This window comes from Ictalurus punctatus, chromosome 10, assembly GCF_001660625.3.
Source record: "Ictalurus punctatus breed USDA103 chromosome 10, Coco_2.0, whole genome shotgun sequence".
In the NCBI taxonomy this organism is placed as follows: domain Eukaryota; kingdom Metazoa; phylum Chordata; class Actinopteri; order Siluriformes; family Ictaluridae; genus Ictalurus; species Ictalurus punctatus.
In genome coordinates this window covers 19188560-19204696 of record NC_030425.2, presented here as the reverse complement: position 1 = coordinate 19204696, position 16137 = coordinate 19188560, and the positions used below count along the sequence as shown (strand labels likewise).

General features: G+C 38.9%; 2 protein-coding genes across 2 annotated transcripts; one reads left to right on the top strand and one right to left on the bottom strand.

Moving 5' to 3' along the window:
- Positions 1-5922, top strand: dynlt2b (dynein light chain Tctex-type 2B). Its single transcript, XM_017477355.3, has 5 exons — positions 1-117; positions 1269-1402; positions 1709-1778; positions 4446-4509; positions 4594-5922. The coding sequence occupies exons 1-5, from the start codon at positions 59-61 to the stop codon at positions 4639-4641; spliced, it is 375 nt and encodes a 124-aa protein (XP_017332844.1). The 5' UTR covers positions 1-58; the 3' UTR covers positions 4642-5922.
- A 1928-nt stretch (positions 5923-7850) lies between these two features.
- nmur1a (neuromedin U receptor 1a) lies at positions 7851-11043 on the bottom strand. The gene is made up of 2 exons (XM_017477482.3): positions 10107-11043; positions 7851-8633 (listed from the first exon to the last, which is right to left on the bottom strand). Exons 1-2 carry the CDS (start codon positions 10987-10989, stop codon positions 8257-8259), a joined length of 1260 nt encoding a protein of 419 aa, XP_017332971.1. The 5' UTR covers positions 10990-11043; the 3' UTR covers positions 7851-8256.
- Between the last annotated feature and the right edge of the window lie 5094 nt (positions 11044-16137).

The window sequence follows — 16137 nt, the reverse complement described above, 5'->3', positions numbered from 1 at the left end:
AGTGAAGGTCTGGCAGTTGTTATAGTAACGGTGGTGTGTATACGTTTCGGTTTTAATAATGATGGGGTCAGAGCAGGGTGCCAACACTTTTCTCATCAGACCGAATTATCAACACAAGTAAGACAGACATTATTACTGTTATTTATTTATAACTGTATTTAATCAGGATATGATTCCGCTCTAAAGAGAATACAGACCTGTTACTGTCGATTCCGCAAGTTACTTCTAACTCTTTCTGTCAGCTGCAGAGTGTTTGATCAGTGATCCGGGGGGCGAGAAGAGCACATTTATTTATTCATTTAATAAAATAATGAACTCTTTTGTGACGTTATGTGCAGAACCTGCAATGTCCATGTTAATGGTGACCAGTATATATCTATCACTTAACCCTGATGCATCTATCACTTTACCGTGAGTTTTTAACATTTTCGGAGCACTTTATTAGGAACACCTGTACACATACTCATTCATGCAATTCAACAGAACAGCAATTTCAAGAGAAACTCATTTCCACAACATTTCAGTAACTATAAACGGCTAAAAAAAAATCATGATGTCATGCTTTAATCACTGCTTCAAAGCTTTTCTTATGTGTCTACACTGATTATACCGTACAGCTGCAGTATGTATATAGTATTGTACATATGCGATATGTACATGAGGTACTTACATAGTGCTCCATATATTGCTCACATGTATGTGTGTGTGTGTGTGTGTGTGTGTTTATATATATATATATATATATATATATATATATATATATATATATATATATATATATATGCATGCATCCTGTATATACTCTTTATATATCCCTGTATTGTTCTCCTTACTATCTCTTTTAACTCTTCTTTCTTTTCTTTCTTTTTTTTTTTTTTGGCTGCTGCTGTGACACCCTATTTTCTCCGTCTGGGGATTAATAAAGTATTATCTTATCATATTATCTTATCTTAATGAATTTAAATCGGAATTGTTGGCAAATTGCAGTGATATAAGAGGAATAAAACATTTGGGGATGTGTTGTTATAGGAAAATAATCAAATTCAGGGCCATTTCATCGTTATGGATTATTTTCCTGCAACAGCACGCCCCCTAGTGCTTAATTCTTTACATAACATGTGATTATGATGATGTGATGATAGATGGTTCTGAAATATCACAGCTGTCTCAGTATTTTATAACAAACTAAAGATGTTAAAATCTTGCACTCTCTCCCTTTCTCTCTTTCTCTCTCTGTGTGTGTGTGTGTGTGTGTGTGTGTGTTGTAGGTTCAGGGCGTCGGTGGTGAGGGAGTGTATTAGAGAGATCCTGAGAGAGAATTTATCAGGAGTTCAGTATGATCCTGAGGAAACGCCGTCACTCACACGAACGCTTGCTGAAGCTATTAAACACCATGTTAAAGGTCAGAACAGGAACTTTAACCCCAACACCATGACTTGAGGATTCAGCCCTCAATTTAACACTTACACCAGGCTACACATCTAATTTAAATGTCATTTATCAGTTCACCTTTGACCCATTTTTAACTTTGCACACACTCCATCACAAACAAAAGACGAGTGTTTTGTGTTTATATCTATTATAAACTCGTATTCCTTGTGTTTTTGTGTGTTTTTTTAATGCACATTAAAACATTTTAATTACACTGAACAGAAGTGCTGATATCACACAGTTAAATTTATACAGGTGTGTGTGTGTGTGTGTACAGGTCTGGGTTTGGACAGATACAAATTGGTGGTGCAGGTGATGATTGGAGAACAGAGAGGACAGGGTGTGAAGTAAGAACAAACAAACACACACACACAAATGTTCTGTTTATTGCACTGGGTGGATGAGAGATGTGTACCCACTGCCTGTCCAGCCGTAGGCCAAAATATAACCTACAGCACACAATTTACTACAGTACACAGTTTATTTGTCTTGAAAATGTACTTTAAATGAATTGTAATATTTCAATAAAGTGAAAGAAGTGTTAAATATTGGTTGTTTGATGTATATGGGGTGGCTGTGGCTCAGGTGGTAGAGCGGGTTGTCCACTAATCGTAGGGTTGGCGGTTCAATTCCCGGCCTGAATGACTTCCCATGCCGAAGTGTCCTTGGGGAAGACACTGAACCCCAAATTGCTCCTGATGGCAAGCTAGCACCTTGCATGGCAGCTCTGCTACCATTGGTGTGTGAGTCTGTGTGTGAATTGGTGAATGAGACACGGTGTAAAGCGCTAAGGTTAAAAAAGCGCTATATAAGTGCAGACCATTTACCATTCACCATATATAAAGTGCCAGGGGTATTCGTATTGGCTGCAAGCATCACAAGCTAACTCTACTAGCTACAAACACTCTCGTGAGACCTTTGCTATTTTCTTCCAGTCTGTATTTTTCTTTAGAGGTCTCTTTAATGAAAGGTTGTACATGACAGGATAGGATGAAACACAGTTTTACATTTGTATTCCTTTTTTCGTCTCAAGCAGTACATAGGAACTAAAAGCAGGTAGGAACTAAAGTTGTCAGGGGGAAATGAGAAAATCTTGTGCCATGTGTACCATATTGGTCACTTTACTTCGTCATGTCTAATTTGCATAAAGCTGAGAAAATCTCATCTGAGGTTGCGGCTCCGTGTGGTCCGAGTGCGTGAATGGTCACAAAGTTCACAGTGTGAACTTACCTTTTTAGAGCTTATGTTTACATATGTGTCCAGGAGTAACCTTGCTAATTCTTCATTCCCATAACCAGTAATAAATGACTCCATCTTGGAAAAGAACTGCCAGTGTTTATTTTCCTTCTACTGTCTTCCTTGTGAATATTTTTCAAAGAACAGAATGATTTTTCTTTTTGCTTATGGGAGAGACACCTGGCTGTGCTGGGTACTTGCTGATTTCAAACTGAGATGTTTGGGTTGTCTATAAAATGACTGACAGGAGGCCCATCCAAACTCAAAAATCTCACCCAGACTGTAAGGCAGTTTTCCAATCAGGTTTAGCCACATAATAAATACACTTTTGCTGAGACCCTGGCTTACACAGTTATTTTTTATCATGTTCTACATATTTTCCCTGTTATTTGGACTAGTAAGAACTTTTTTTTAAGTCAAATATTTCACCTTTAATGTGTGCAGTTTATTCTCACACAGTGCTGTAGTGCCCTTTGGTGGCTGTGTTGTTTTGTTTAGTCAAGTAGTCAAGGAGATCTTTATTGTCATCACAGACATATACAGTGTGCAGTCCACAGTGAGATGAAATAACGTTTGTCCTGGACTCAAAGTGCAAGATGTGTATATGTGTGACAAGCACAGTGCTGACAGGACATGTATAGTGCAACAGGAATAAGAAGCATGCAGGGAGGGGGAATATGAAACAATGGGGGTGAGTACACAGAGAGGCAGTGGAGCATAAATACTCAAATAACAAAGAACTTTTAAAGACCCAGTGAAGTGCCTTGAAACGTGCAGCGTTATTCAATGTGTTGACATAATTTCCACTGATTCAGGAAGTCAAGGCGGGACATATTGGCTGACTCCTCCCCCTTTTTAAATAGCCAGTAGCGTTTAGCATACCTCACAGCCCGGCTTAAGCCGTACTTGACAGTTAGTACCATGGACGCGAGCCCAAGCAATAAAGTGAACGAATTCAAGCCATTTCCTTCTTAACCACCTTATAGCTGGAAAACTGAATAAAACAAACATGTTCGAACAGCCAAAGACACATTTACGACCCATGCATGCTGATACGATTTCTCTCACTCAACAAGGCAACATCGGCAAGGTGATTGTTATAATTTTGGGGGCGGAACACTTTAGATTCTAGGGGGTTTTTCAATTTGATTGGACAGAAAATCTGATTAGAAACTGAAGTGTAGAATGATGTCATCAAAATTGCTGATCTGTATTGGTGGTAAAGAGAGACTGTAAGTTTTTAATCCATATATCTTCTAAATGTGAAGTTTGTCTTTGGTTTTGGATCACACAAGCTTATAGATAACCTTAAAGCTAACATATTCATACTAAAAGCCACAAAACCTCAATTTTTTATCATGACAATAAGACACTGAAGTAACCAGAAGGTCCATAGCTGTGACACTTACACTCTGGATTAGGGTAACACAGACAGGAAGCAGGAGCACCATGTTTTAGAGGTTTTTACTTTCATTCAGTGTGGACTCGAGAAGTTCTTTAACGTGATACAAATAGGAGGCTCACTACTGATGTATTTTTTGTCTGTCATCAGTAGTTTGCTCCAGTAGCCCGACCTTAAAATGACAATATCTCTGTAAAAACCAAACTAATTCATTTATAGAGCTGCTGCTCCATTATGCTCACACAGACCACACATCTGTCCACATCTGTCCAGATCTCCAAAAATAACCCATGCATTCATTTTTTAATAATATTAACTTGCATGTTCATTGTGTGCATTTTTCGCCGATATTAAAAGCGTGTGTGTGTGTATGCAGGATGACGTCTCGCTGTTTCTGGGATTCGGACACTGACGGCTATGCTAAAGAAGTTTACATTAATGTAAGACACACACACACACACACACACACATAAGTTATTCCTCACATGTGTAACTGAGTGTGTGTTTGTCTGTGTGTTTAACAGGACAGTATGGTGTGTGTGGCTGCTGTATTTGGAGTTTATTATTACTGACACAGCAGGGCTCTATGGTAACAATTTCTTATAGGAGAACTTGTGCTCCTAATTACAAAAATTTTGGAGCACGGTTGAAGTTTAGGGTTTTTTTTGTTGTTGTTTTGTTTTGTTTTTAATAGGGATGGTAATATTGATTTGCCACAATTAATTAATATGCCACAAGTAGGCATGAGAAAACTTGAGTTTGTCAATTATGACAAAATTTAGGAACATAGTGTGAGCCGTGACACATTAATTTACCTTCTGATAAACTAAATGTAATATTTTCAGTTAATTTTACAGGCTGTATGCAAAAAACAACCGATAACCTGTTCCAGCTTGTAAACAAATACAATAAACCTCAATGTTCAGTCTTTGAAGTCGGCTCCCCTTGAATATATTTAAAGCTACACAATTAGACATTTTCCGCTGTCATGGTTCTGGATTGGAGTCAGTTCTCGAACCGCTCTGTGTATATTGTGTAAATATCTGAATAATCTCATATAGGATGTGATTGGGTGAGTTCATTTATCCGTCAGATGCAAAGTGCTTTAGTTTAATGGTGTTCATTAGGGATGCACCGATCAGGATTTTTACAACCAAAACTGATCCAGATGCCAGTCTTTTTTTTGTTTAAACTTTAATCAGGAGGTCTATCATAAGCAGGTAAATGTAAGCTCTCTGCTCATGGTCACTGTTAATTGAATTAAAATAATAGCAATGAGAAATACTGTTGGTTAATTGATAAATAAACAAGCATAAAATATTTATTTTTAAATATCTTAAACAATAAAGAGTCCTAATTAAAAGTAGACTAACACAAAAGTTATCCATATTAGGAAAAAGTCTAATAGCCTTCTAAGGAGATGTCAAACTAAGCTTAATGTCAAATTGATATTAAGTGCAACCCATAGTAATTAAACATTATTTCATTTCTCATTTTATTTATATTTTATTAAGTTATTATAATATCTATGTTTTATATTAAATTATTTATTTACAACTAAGCACATTTTCTGTCATTACATTTTAGTAGTTTTATTTTTGTTTGTTTATCAGTTGTTCCTATTAGATCGCTTCCCCCAGTACAGTGTTGCCATGTCTGCTGATAATATTGTGTTTGTGGAGTTGATTTTTCTAGTGATATCTGGCAACGCTGAGTTTAAATGAAGTAAATGTGCTGTGTTTGAAGAGTTGGTGAAGGGAGAGCAGCAGCGTACTGTATGTTTACAGACTGAACAGGTCTTACTCTTGATTATGATTGGTGAGGAATTATTTAATAAAGAAGTTTGAATTAAACCCACCTTGTAGCATTAGCATTATTATAAATTAATAACATGAGCAGGTCACTGTTGCATTTTCGGGTCATTTTGGGTGATCAATAAAAGATGGCGGATTGTGAGATCGGGAAGTTGAAACAGTAGCTGCGTTTACATGGACAACAGTAATCCACTCTTAACCCGATTAAGACCATACTTTGATTAAGAAACTACCATGTAAACAGCAATTTTTACTTACCTTAATCTAATTAAGGTCATACTCGAATTAAGCTCTAATCGAATTAAGACAGGTGGAGTACTCCTGTTTTAGTCGCATTATGGACATGTAGTAGTGACATGTAAACACCTTAATCACATTATGAACGTTGTGTGAGAGTTTTCACCGCATTTTGCGACAGGACACGATCACACACGGCAGTTTTACGTTTTATGGCAAGCAAGAGAGTTCAGCCGCGTCCCAAACTGCATACTTTCCTACTATAGGCCTGTAGTGGGGAAAAATACATGTATCTCGGCTACTATATAGACGGTAATTACGCGGTTTGAGACTATTGACTCTATTTGCTAATAGACTTTGTCTATTAGCAAGTACAGCCTGACAAATAATTAACTGCACTTAAAGCGTTCATAAAAAAATTAAATAAAAATACCCAAAACTGTATACGGTACCATAACGAAGACGAACTGTATGTTGATACGTGAAATTCTGGATGGACGTCGGACGGCGTGGCGCGGTGACGTAATGACGTGGGCTGTTAATCTAATTATGTTCTAAAACATGTAAAACGGGCACAAGAAAGGAGTATTCTAAAAGCGATTCATGTAAACACCATAATCACATTATTATCTTAATCAGAATAAGGTCAATAATTAGATTACTGCTGTCCATGTAAACGTAGTCACTGTTACTTGTCATCATAATGGCTTCTCTGCAGTATTTACACACTTGTTCGGTTGACTGAGGAGATGAAAATCAGTGTGAAAGTAACTGTTGCGCGGTGAAGATGCATTTCGGACTTTCTGTAGTTTTTATTCCGATTGTATTATACAACTCCGAACAGGTCACTCTCCCCGGTGCAAATAAATATTTATTCACAGTCGCACAAAGTACTTTTCAGTCACAATAGCGAGTGAAATGGTCGCACTGTTATGCCCTGCACAGGAACAGAAGCTCTGATCTAAACAAACACACCTCACCATGATGGACTCCTACACCACTTTTCTCTCATACTTTTATGTATAAACCTTTTCTATCTTTTTTGTGGAAGAAATAAACACAGCATTAGCATTTATTACTTATTTCACTTTCATTTTGTATGTATAATTATCATAATCACTTATTTAAAATGTATAAAGGAGTGAGTGTTCATCTCAGCGGTAAAGCTCATGCAATCCTTTATGCACTTCAACGCAGTTTATTAATGGTGCTTTTATTACAGCAGTTAAACACTAATACAGTGAATTTTATTTCCTATGATTTCATTGTGTTTACCTTCAAACTTTCACCTGATTGTTGACAAAAACAGCTTGATAAGCAACTCTGAAGCTTCAGAAAGGAAAGAAGAAGCAAGAAAACATCCTGATAACTCAGAGTGAGAGTGAAAGTAAAGACACATTTGAGTCCTGTATCTACATTTCTATCTGAGTAAAAATACAATAGAACTGGATTTTAAATGAACAACAGTAAGATGCTTACTGAAGTGACAAACAATATGTTTATAATGTATACAAAATTATGTATGTATGTACAGGAGTTTTGACAAATGTATCTGTTTTTTTTGTATATATATATATATATATATATATATATATATATATATATATATATATATATATATATATATATATATATATATATATATATATAATGTGTGTGTATAGACAAAAAAAAAAAACAACCCAGATACATTTGTCAAAACTCCTGCTTCTTAAATAAATGGCATTAATCTGAAATCTTTTTGATAATTATAATCACTCAGTATGATTTCTTTTACTGTCTACATGTTAATCCTGCACTACATGAGGAAACCTAGCAATGGTGAGTGTTCTTGTTGTGTTGTAAAATTTATTAAAATAGTTACATATAGAATGGTTTAATTTTTAAAAATCAAATTACCTCAGCCAGTGAGTCAGCTGTAACGGCCCAGACATGACTTCATTTATTAAATTCATAATTTCATTTCACTAAGCCATTTTTCCCTCCATAAGAAATTAACAGAAACATTAAAGAGAGATTCTGATTGGACACAAACATAGAACACATCATTTTATGGTTTATATATACCTGCATACACTGTACATATCCATAACACCAACACACACCTAAGAGCTAAAGTATGTTTGTTTCTTTCCCTCAGTCACATGTGGTCTCGTTTTCATGACATTCATAAAACTCATAATCTCCATCAGCGGCGGCATTGCCATTAGTGACATCACTCAAGACACTGCGCACGGTGGCTCGCGTCACGCTCAGAGAGCACTTCCTGTGGGCAAAGCCTCGTTTGTGAACGCACATCACGTCCTTGAACATCTCACGGAAGCGGGTGGACATGAGGTTGTAGAGCACGGGGTTGACGGCCGAGCTGAGGTAAAAGAACACACCTGAGAAGACGTGGACATACTCGAACACCTGAAACATCTCCACACCTGAGAGCTCGTCCATGAAACTCCACATGAGGCGATCTGTGTGAAACGGTGCCCAACAGATCCCGAACATCACCACCAACACAACTGTAACACAAACACTAATATTATACATGATGCTAAACTGGAGGCCATACACTTACATTACATATTAGCTATGAAGTTCTTTTTCAGCCAAATGTACCAGAATGAAACACTGCAGGAGAGTGAGAGACACCACAGGAGTGTAGGACAGACTACAGGAGAGTGAGAGACACTACAGGAGTGTAGGACAGATTACAGGAGAGTGAGAGACACTACAGGAGAATGAGAGACACTACAGGAGAGTAGGACAGACTACAGGAGAGTGAGACACTTCAGGAGAGTGAGAGACACTACAGGAGAGTAGGACAGACTACAGGAGAGTGAGACACTTCAGGAGAGTGAGAGACACTACAGGAGAGTGAGAGACACTACAGGAGTGTAGGACAGACTACAGGAGAGTGAGAGACACTACAGGAGAGTGAGAGACACTACAGGAGTGTAGGACAGACTACAGGAGAGTGAGAGACACTACAGGAGAATGAGAGACTACAGGAGAGTAGGACAGACTACAGGAGAGTGAGAGACACTTCAGGAGAATGAGAGACACTACAGGAGAGTAGGACAGACTACAGGAGAGTGAGAGACACTTCAGGAGAATGAGAGACACTACAGGAGTGTAGGACAGACTACAGGAGAGTGAGAGACACTACAGGAGAGTGAGAGACACTACAGGAGTGTAGGACAGACTACAGGAGAGTGAGAGACACTACAGGAGAATCAGAGACACTACAGGAGAGTAGGACAGACTACAGGAGAGTGAGAGACACTACAGGAGTGTAGGACAGACTACAGGAGAGTGAGAGACACTACAGGAGAGTGAGAGACACTACAGGAGTGTAGGACAGACTACAGGAGAGTGAGAGACACTACAGGAGAGTGAGAGACACTACAGGAGTGTAGGACAGACTACAGGAGAGTGAGAGACACTACAGGAGAATCAGAGACACTACAGGAGAGTAGGACAGACTACAGGAGAGTGAGAGACACTTCAGGAGAGTGAGAGACACTACAGGAGTGTAGGACAGACTACAGGAGAGTGAGAGACACTTCAGGAGAGTGAAACATACTACAGGAGAGTGCGACACTAAAGGAGAGTGAGACACTACAGGAGAATGAGAGAGTACAAGAGAGTGAGATACTACAAGAAAGTGAGATACATTACAGGCGAGTGAGACCGACTACACAAGAGTGAGACACACTTCAGGAGAGTGAGACATACTACAGGGGAGTGAGACAATAGAAGAGAGTGAGACATACTACAGGGGAGTGAGACAATAGAAGAGAGTGAGATATACTACAGGAGAGTGAGACACTACAAGAAAGTGAGCTACATTACAGGAGAGTGAGACAGACTACACGAGAGTGAGAGACACTATGGGAGTGTGCGACACACTACAGGAGAGTAAGAGATACTACAGGAGAGTGAGACACACTAGAAGAGAATAAAAGTGCTCAGACTGTTTCTGTTTTCCTCACACAGCATCTTGGTGACCTGTTGTCTTCGTGTTCGTGGCTGTCGAGTGTGCACAGTGGTGTTTCTGTAGATGTTGTTCTCACACTTGGCTTTAGCCTGCAGCATCTTCTCTCTCTTCAGCTGGATCCCGATGAGCAGATAGAGCGTGCTGATGGTCATCATGGGCAGGATGAAAAAGATGAGTGTGCTGATCTGGATGATCAGGTTATAGATCCAGCGCGGTTTCACCAGTGTGCACATAGCTGAGCTCAGCTCACGCCCCTCTCCACGCCCGCGGGGTTTTGACAGCGTGAAGATTCCATGCAGGCTCGCATTGGGCAGCGCACAAATCACGGACGCAATCCAAACACAAACGATCACGCGCTTGGCATGGGCACGCGTCACCACACATTTCGCCCTCAGCGGGTGCACGACGGCAATGTAGCGTTCCACGCTCAGCGCTGTCACGTTCAACACGGAGGCGAAACACACCGTCTCAAACAGGAAGGTTTTGAAGTAGCAGCCGCTCTTCCCGAGCAGGAAGGGGTAGTTACTCCACAGTTCGTACAGCTCCAGTGGCATGCCAAGGATGAGCACCAGCAGGTCGGACACAGCCAGGCTGAACAGGTAGAAGTTAGTGGGTGTGCGCATGACTGGGTGGCGTGTGATCACAGCGCAGGTGAGTGAGTTCCCCACCGCTCCGACACTGAAGATCAGCAGGTAAGTGATGCACACAGGCAGGAACACTGGGGAGCGCCGAGGACCCAGGTACTTCTCCAGGTAATCATCCAGGTTCAGGCAGTAATCCTCCATCTCCGTTTCACTCAGGTTTAACGGGAAGGTGGAGTTGCACAGGAACTCTTGAACACAGCTCAACACCGCAGATGAACAATTTGCTTTGGACATGATCACCTGAAGCCGAGCAAAATACGCAGACACCAGAACACAATAAATATGATTAATAAGAAACACATTCTCCACCCCTTTCTGAAGGAGAGGTCACCACAGCGACCTAATAAAAGTTTAATATTGCACCTTTTTCAAATATTTGTGTTTATTTCCATGAGCAAGTTAAATGAAAATCTCATCGTCATCACTATCACCATCAAGGATGATTTTAGTCCTACACCATCATATATGGTAAATAGTAAATGGTCTGCACTTATTTAGTGCTTTTTTAACCTTAGCTATTTACACTGGTTCTCATTCGACCATTCACACATACTCACACACACTCACACACATACTCACACACACACTCACACACAATCACACACATACCAATGGTAGCAAGCGCTAGCTTTAAGTAATGTTGAAGGTAGACGGCTCTGCTTCGGAGTTACAATTTAAATGAAAAAATGTAGGAGTCATATTTGATTCGAGTTTGTCTTTTGACCCACACGTACAATCTACTGTCAAGAATTCCTTTTTTTCATCTCAGAAATATTTCTAGACTGCGCCCTAGTCTTCTTCTCCTGTGACTGAAAGCCTCATCAACACTTATGTATTCTTTCATATTGATTACTGCAATGCACTTCTTGCTGGGGTTCAGCGTCAGGTTTCACGTTGATTTTAAAATCCTTACGCGCACATATAAGGCACTGCGTTGTCTGGCCCCTCAGTATCTGTCTGCGCTTTTAACTTTATATACTCCCAACGTCATTTGCGCTCCTTTCAAGCAGGTTTACTGGCTGTCCCACAGACACGCTTGCGATCTGTAGGGGACAGGGCTTTCTCATCCTATGCTCCTAGACTCTGGAATGCACTCCCTGCTCATATTAGAGATGCCCAGAACTTGAGCATTTTTAAATCTAACCTAAAAAATACTTTTTTTTAGGTTAGCTTTTTCTTAATGGCTTTAACCATTTTGTATTCAAGTCTGCTTTTTGTTTTTGTATGTTTTGTGTTTCTATCTGTGTTTTATTTATTTTCTTGATATTTTCTTATTGTGTAAAGTGCCTTGAGAAGCTGCTTGAAAGGCGCTATATAAAAATTATTAAATTATAAATCAAGGTTATTAATATTATCTATCTATCTCTATCTGTCTATCTATCTATCTATATATAATGTATGTGTATATATGTAGTTAAATTATTCTGCGATGTTTTCCATTTGTTTGTTGGATAATAAGGCTCAACTGTCTGAGCAGAAAGAAACTATCACTCAATGGGTAAAGAGAGATTTGGTAAACGGACACATAAAGGAATCGAGTTCATTCAAATGCAGGCATATTTAAAAGACAGAGCGATAAACAGACAGGTGAACCAGCTCTATATTCATCAAATCAAACCTTTGTGTAAATCACATTCACTTCAATTAGCTCTTTTTTTCTGCACATTTTGTGCTGAATTCATTTTCATTCATTTGTATTCTGGGTCAGTCAGGAGAGGATCAGTTCCTTTGAGTCTCTTTCCTTTCAATACCACAGTAATGAAGGGAAACTCCCTGAGAAAGAAATCTTGAGTGGAAACTCAAAAGGGAGCTCAACCTCTTCTGGGTCATGCTCTAGCTTTTAAAAGCAGCAATGCATTCTGGGTAAGTTGTGATCCTGAAGTCTGCAGTGATGCAGACTTATTTTTTTTCATTTAAACTACAGAAAAGAAGTACTGAAACATTAAGGTGGCTAGAACACTCAATAAAGGGCCAGTTAAATACAGTATTGTTTACTGTTAGTCATGTTTGAAGTGTTGAGTCTCAGAGCTTGGTGTTTATGTAATAATGTGTGTGTTGTTCTAATTAAAATGTAGTGGATTACCAGGTGTAAATATACCTAAATTCTTATCAAATAAAATAGTAACTGTTGCACTTTATTAATGGGATTTGTTGTGTGGTTATCTGTAATAATACATCACGTCAACCACTGGGGGATCTGGCAACCCGACTAATGACCTGGAAAATGAGAGACTGAGATCATGAGGATAAAGTTCATTCCTGCTCTATAATGCACCATTTTCATTGGTTCCACGCTGCAGAACCACAGTGATGTTCTCTTACAGACTGGCTGAGTTTTCAAAGTCTGCATTATAGAGTTAATGAGAACGGCAAATAATTCAATTTAACGATACCTCTGAGGTGGAGTTTATTAACTCATTACACATTAGCAGGTCTACAGATAATCTGGAACGTTAAAGCACATTACATTTTCCTCATAACACCCATAAACAGTCTGAGAAACCCCCAGAGGAATCTCATGACCAATTACAGTTTTAGTCTCCACATCACTCCACTGCAGGACTGAAATGACACACAATTAGCATGAAGTGATTCTCTGTGTCCTGTATTTTATTTTCATGATCAGTAAATTATGTCCATAAACATGGCTGCACTCCGATCTGTTCTGCTTTTCCCTGTCTACATAAACTGTTTTTCCTGTTTGTGTTGCGTTCTTTCCAGTTGTTACACATGTCCCATATACTATTCTCTATTCTCCATGCCGGTTCTTTGTCCTGACCCTGTGTCCTTTTTCTTTGTCCCATGTCCCTGTGTCCATGTCTTACACTGTTATCTATTCACAATAAACTGTTTATCCCAGGCACAGAAGTTTATGAACAGTTTCAGGGTCAGTGAGGTGTTTGGGAAAACATGAAGCAGGTTCAGACATCCTCAGAGAGTCAGTGTTAGAATACTGAATATTAATCACAATTGGAATACTGATCACCATAGTCTCTGGGGCAGCCTTGTTAATTCAGTCATCCATTTATTTATTTATTTATTTAAATGTAATTTTATGAGGAATAAATGAATACATAAATAATGATATTCTGCATGAAGGTAATAATAATGATAATGATTCTTTATTGATCATATATATATATATATATATATATATATATATATATATATATATATATATATATATATATAAAAATTCTCTTCAGTCTGTACATCATTATGCCTTTAACACTAGAAAAAAAATCAGAACTGTACAGTTTATTTCTCAAGGTACAAACTGAGGAAAATAGGAAGAAACAGGAAAAAGAAAAGGCACAAGCTGGGGCACGTTTTAACAGGTTTTATACTGATATCTAATTTTTTTCTGGCTCACAGGGTTTTCAGACTGACCTCAGTCTAGATACAATCAGTACCCACTGCTGCTACATCCTACACCAAGCTACATCCTGATCATTTCAGTGCTGAAATCTGTTTACTCCCTGTTTCAAACTCCTCATGAACTCTAAAATGTGATCTTTAAACACTTCACTGATGATTCTATACATCTGATTCTAAAGCACAGAGACTCCCACCACACCACTGATCACTCGCAGATGATCTGAATCTGAATATTCATAGATATATAAATACATAGACACTGCATTGGCTGCTGGATCATACATCAACGTCGCCGCCATATTGGACTGAGTGACTTGCCATAATGCTCATAACTGTCCTGCAGAAAAGATGCCTGACTTGTGTGCAGCTTGGGGCTGTACAAACCCTTGCACAATCCAAACCACATCTCGGGGAATTAACTTTCACAGGTAAGACTAAACACTTGTTTCTAGTTGTATTTGATCATTATGTTGACAGCTAACTAGTTGGCCATAAGAGTCAGACTATTAATAGCTAGTGATGTTAACACAGTTAGCTATGAAAGCTGAGACTTTAGAAGAAATCATACAAAGTTTATATGATTTCTTATAAAGAATCAGCATATAATACAGTTTATATTATACATTAATTTCCCATAATTAAGATTTTCATCTATATTGCCATTTTTCAAGCCCCACTGGCACCATTAAAGCATTCTCAGTGCCACTGGTTCCATATGGCATAGGTCAGCTGCAGGGTCATCAGACGGGTACCATCGCTCAACAATGTTTCGCTCCTTTAACACTGGAACCTCTCCTAGAGTTCCCCCTGGAACTAGACCTTGGGTTAGGTGTTACTACCCCAACACTTCTTCTTTCTCTTCACCCAGAGCCAAAAGTTGCTTTTCTCTGCCTCTTTAGTCAGGTCTTTAAAGACCTTCCACTGGTTTGCTACAGTTACTCCCATATCCCTCAGGAGGTGAACAGTTGATGTTCTGACAAAGCCATGGCATCCTACTTCTTCCGGGTAGATGATGGTTCTCCAGCCAACCTCTTTACACTCACCGACAAGATTGGAATACTTCAGCCTCTTCCTCTCAAAGACGGCTTCTATTCCTTCCTCCCAAGGGACAGTTAGCTTGATGAGGAGCACAGTCTTGGCGCCATTGGACCACATCACTATATCTGTATAGAGACTTGTGTTGGTGATCTCCCCAGGGAACCGGAGCTTCCTGACAAGATCAACTCTCATTCTCCAGTCCTGGGTGAAAGGACTGAAATATTGTGAATCTTATTTGTAGTTAGTTGGCTATCTAACTTTTCGCACACTTTGAAGGTTTCCCAAAGAGAAACAGTTGAGGAGGCAGTGAGAAGTAGCTGTAAGAAAGGAAGTGTCTCACTATTTGATTTGTATTTGCCAGTGGTGTTCCATTTTTTTCAATGATGGTCAATTATTAGTACTTAAAGATGCACTATTTAGATTTTTTTCTTCAGTATTTCAAAGTGAACAAACTTTGTTCTAACCTGGAACACAAGAAAAGCTAAAATGCCCTGGTTGAAGACAGAAAAAGCCATTTCCACAATGAAAAAACTTTATGCACATTTCATGTACATTAAATTGCATTACATTAGGGACATCTCCACAATTATTAGCCAAGAAAAATAAGCCAAACCCATTCGTGACAAGTGTGATTTTTCACAATTCCTTATTTCCACATTGAACTATCGAGATTCTAACGCACTGGAAACAGATTTTTTTTGTACTCCATGTAGATCATAAACCATTGAAATCAGTTGGGAAATGTAAATGTTATTGTGCTTTTTATCCAGAAAAGTTACAACTCCCCCTTTTACTTGTATTTGTTTTTAGGGCAATATTGCCTGGTCCAATATGGTGGACGCGTTAACGTATCACAGCAACAGGCCAAAGCCTGTCTATGTGTGAGACATCTATGTGTTTATATGTCTATGTGAATATTCTCATCACTTCTGTGTAAGAGATTTGGGGTCGGAGCTATAACTAAGC

Excerpts from the sequence above, each read along its gene's own strand:
- dynlt2b (XM_017477355.3), top strand. The coding sequence starts at position 59 with ATGATGGGGTCAGAGCAGGGTGCCAACACTTTTCTCATCAGACCGAAT. Across the intron at positions 1,403-1,708 it reads TATTAAACACCATGTTAAAG|GTCTGGGTTTGGACAGATAC; the intron begins GTCAGAACAGGA and ends GTGTGTGTACAG. Across the intron at positions 4,510-4,593 it reads CTAAAGAAGTTTACATTAAT|GACAGTATGGTGTGTGTGGC; the intron begins GTAAGACACACA and ends TGTGTTTAACAG.
- nmur1a (XM_017477482.3), bottom strand. The coding sequence starts at position 10,989 with ATGTCCAAAGCAAATTGTTCATCTGCGGTGTTGAGCTGTGTTCAAGAG. Across the intron at positions 8,634-10,106 it reads ACAGGTCACCAAGATGCTGT|TTGTGTTGGTGGTGATGTTC; the intron begins GTGAGGAAAACA and ends TTTGTGTTACAG.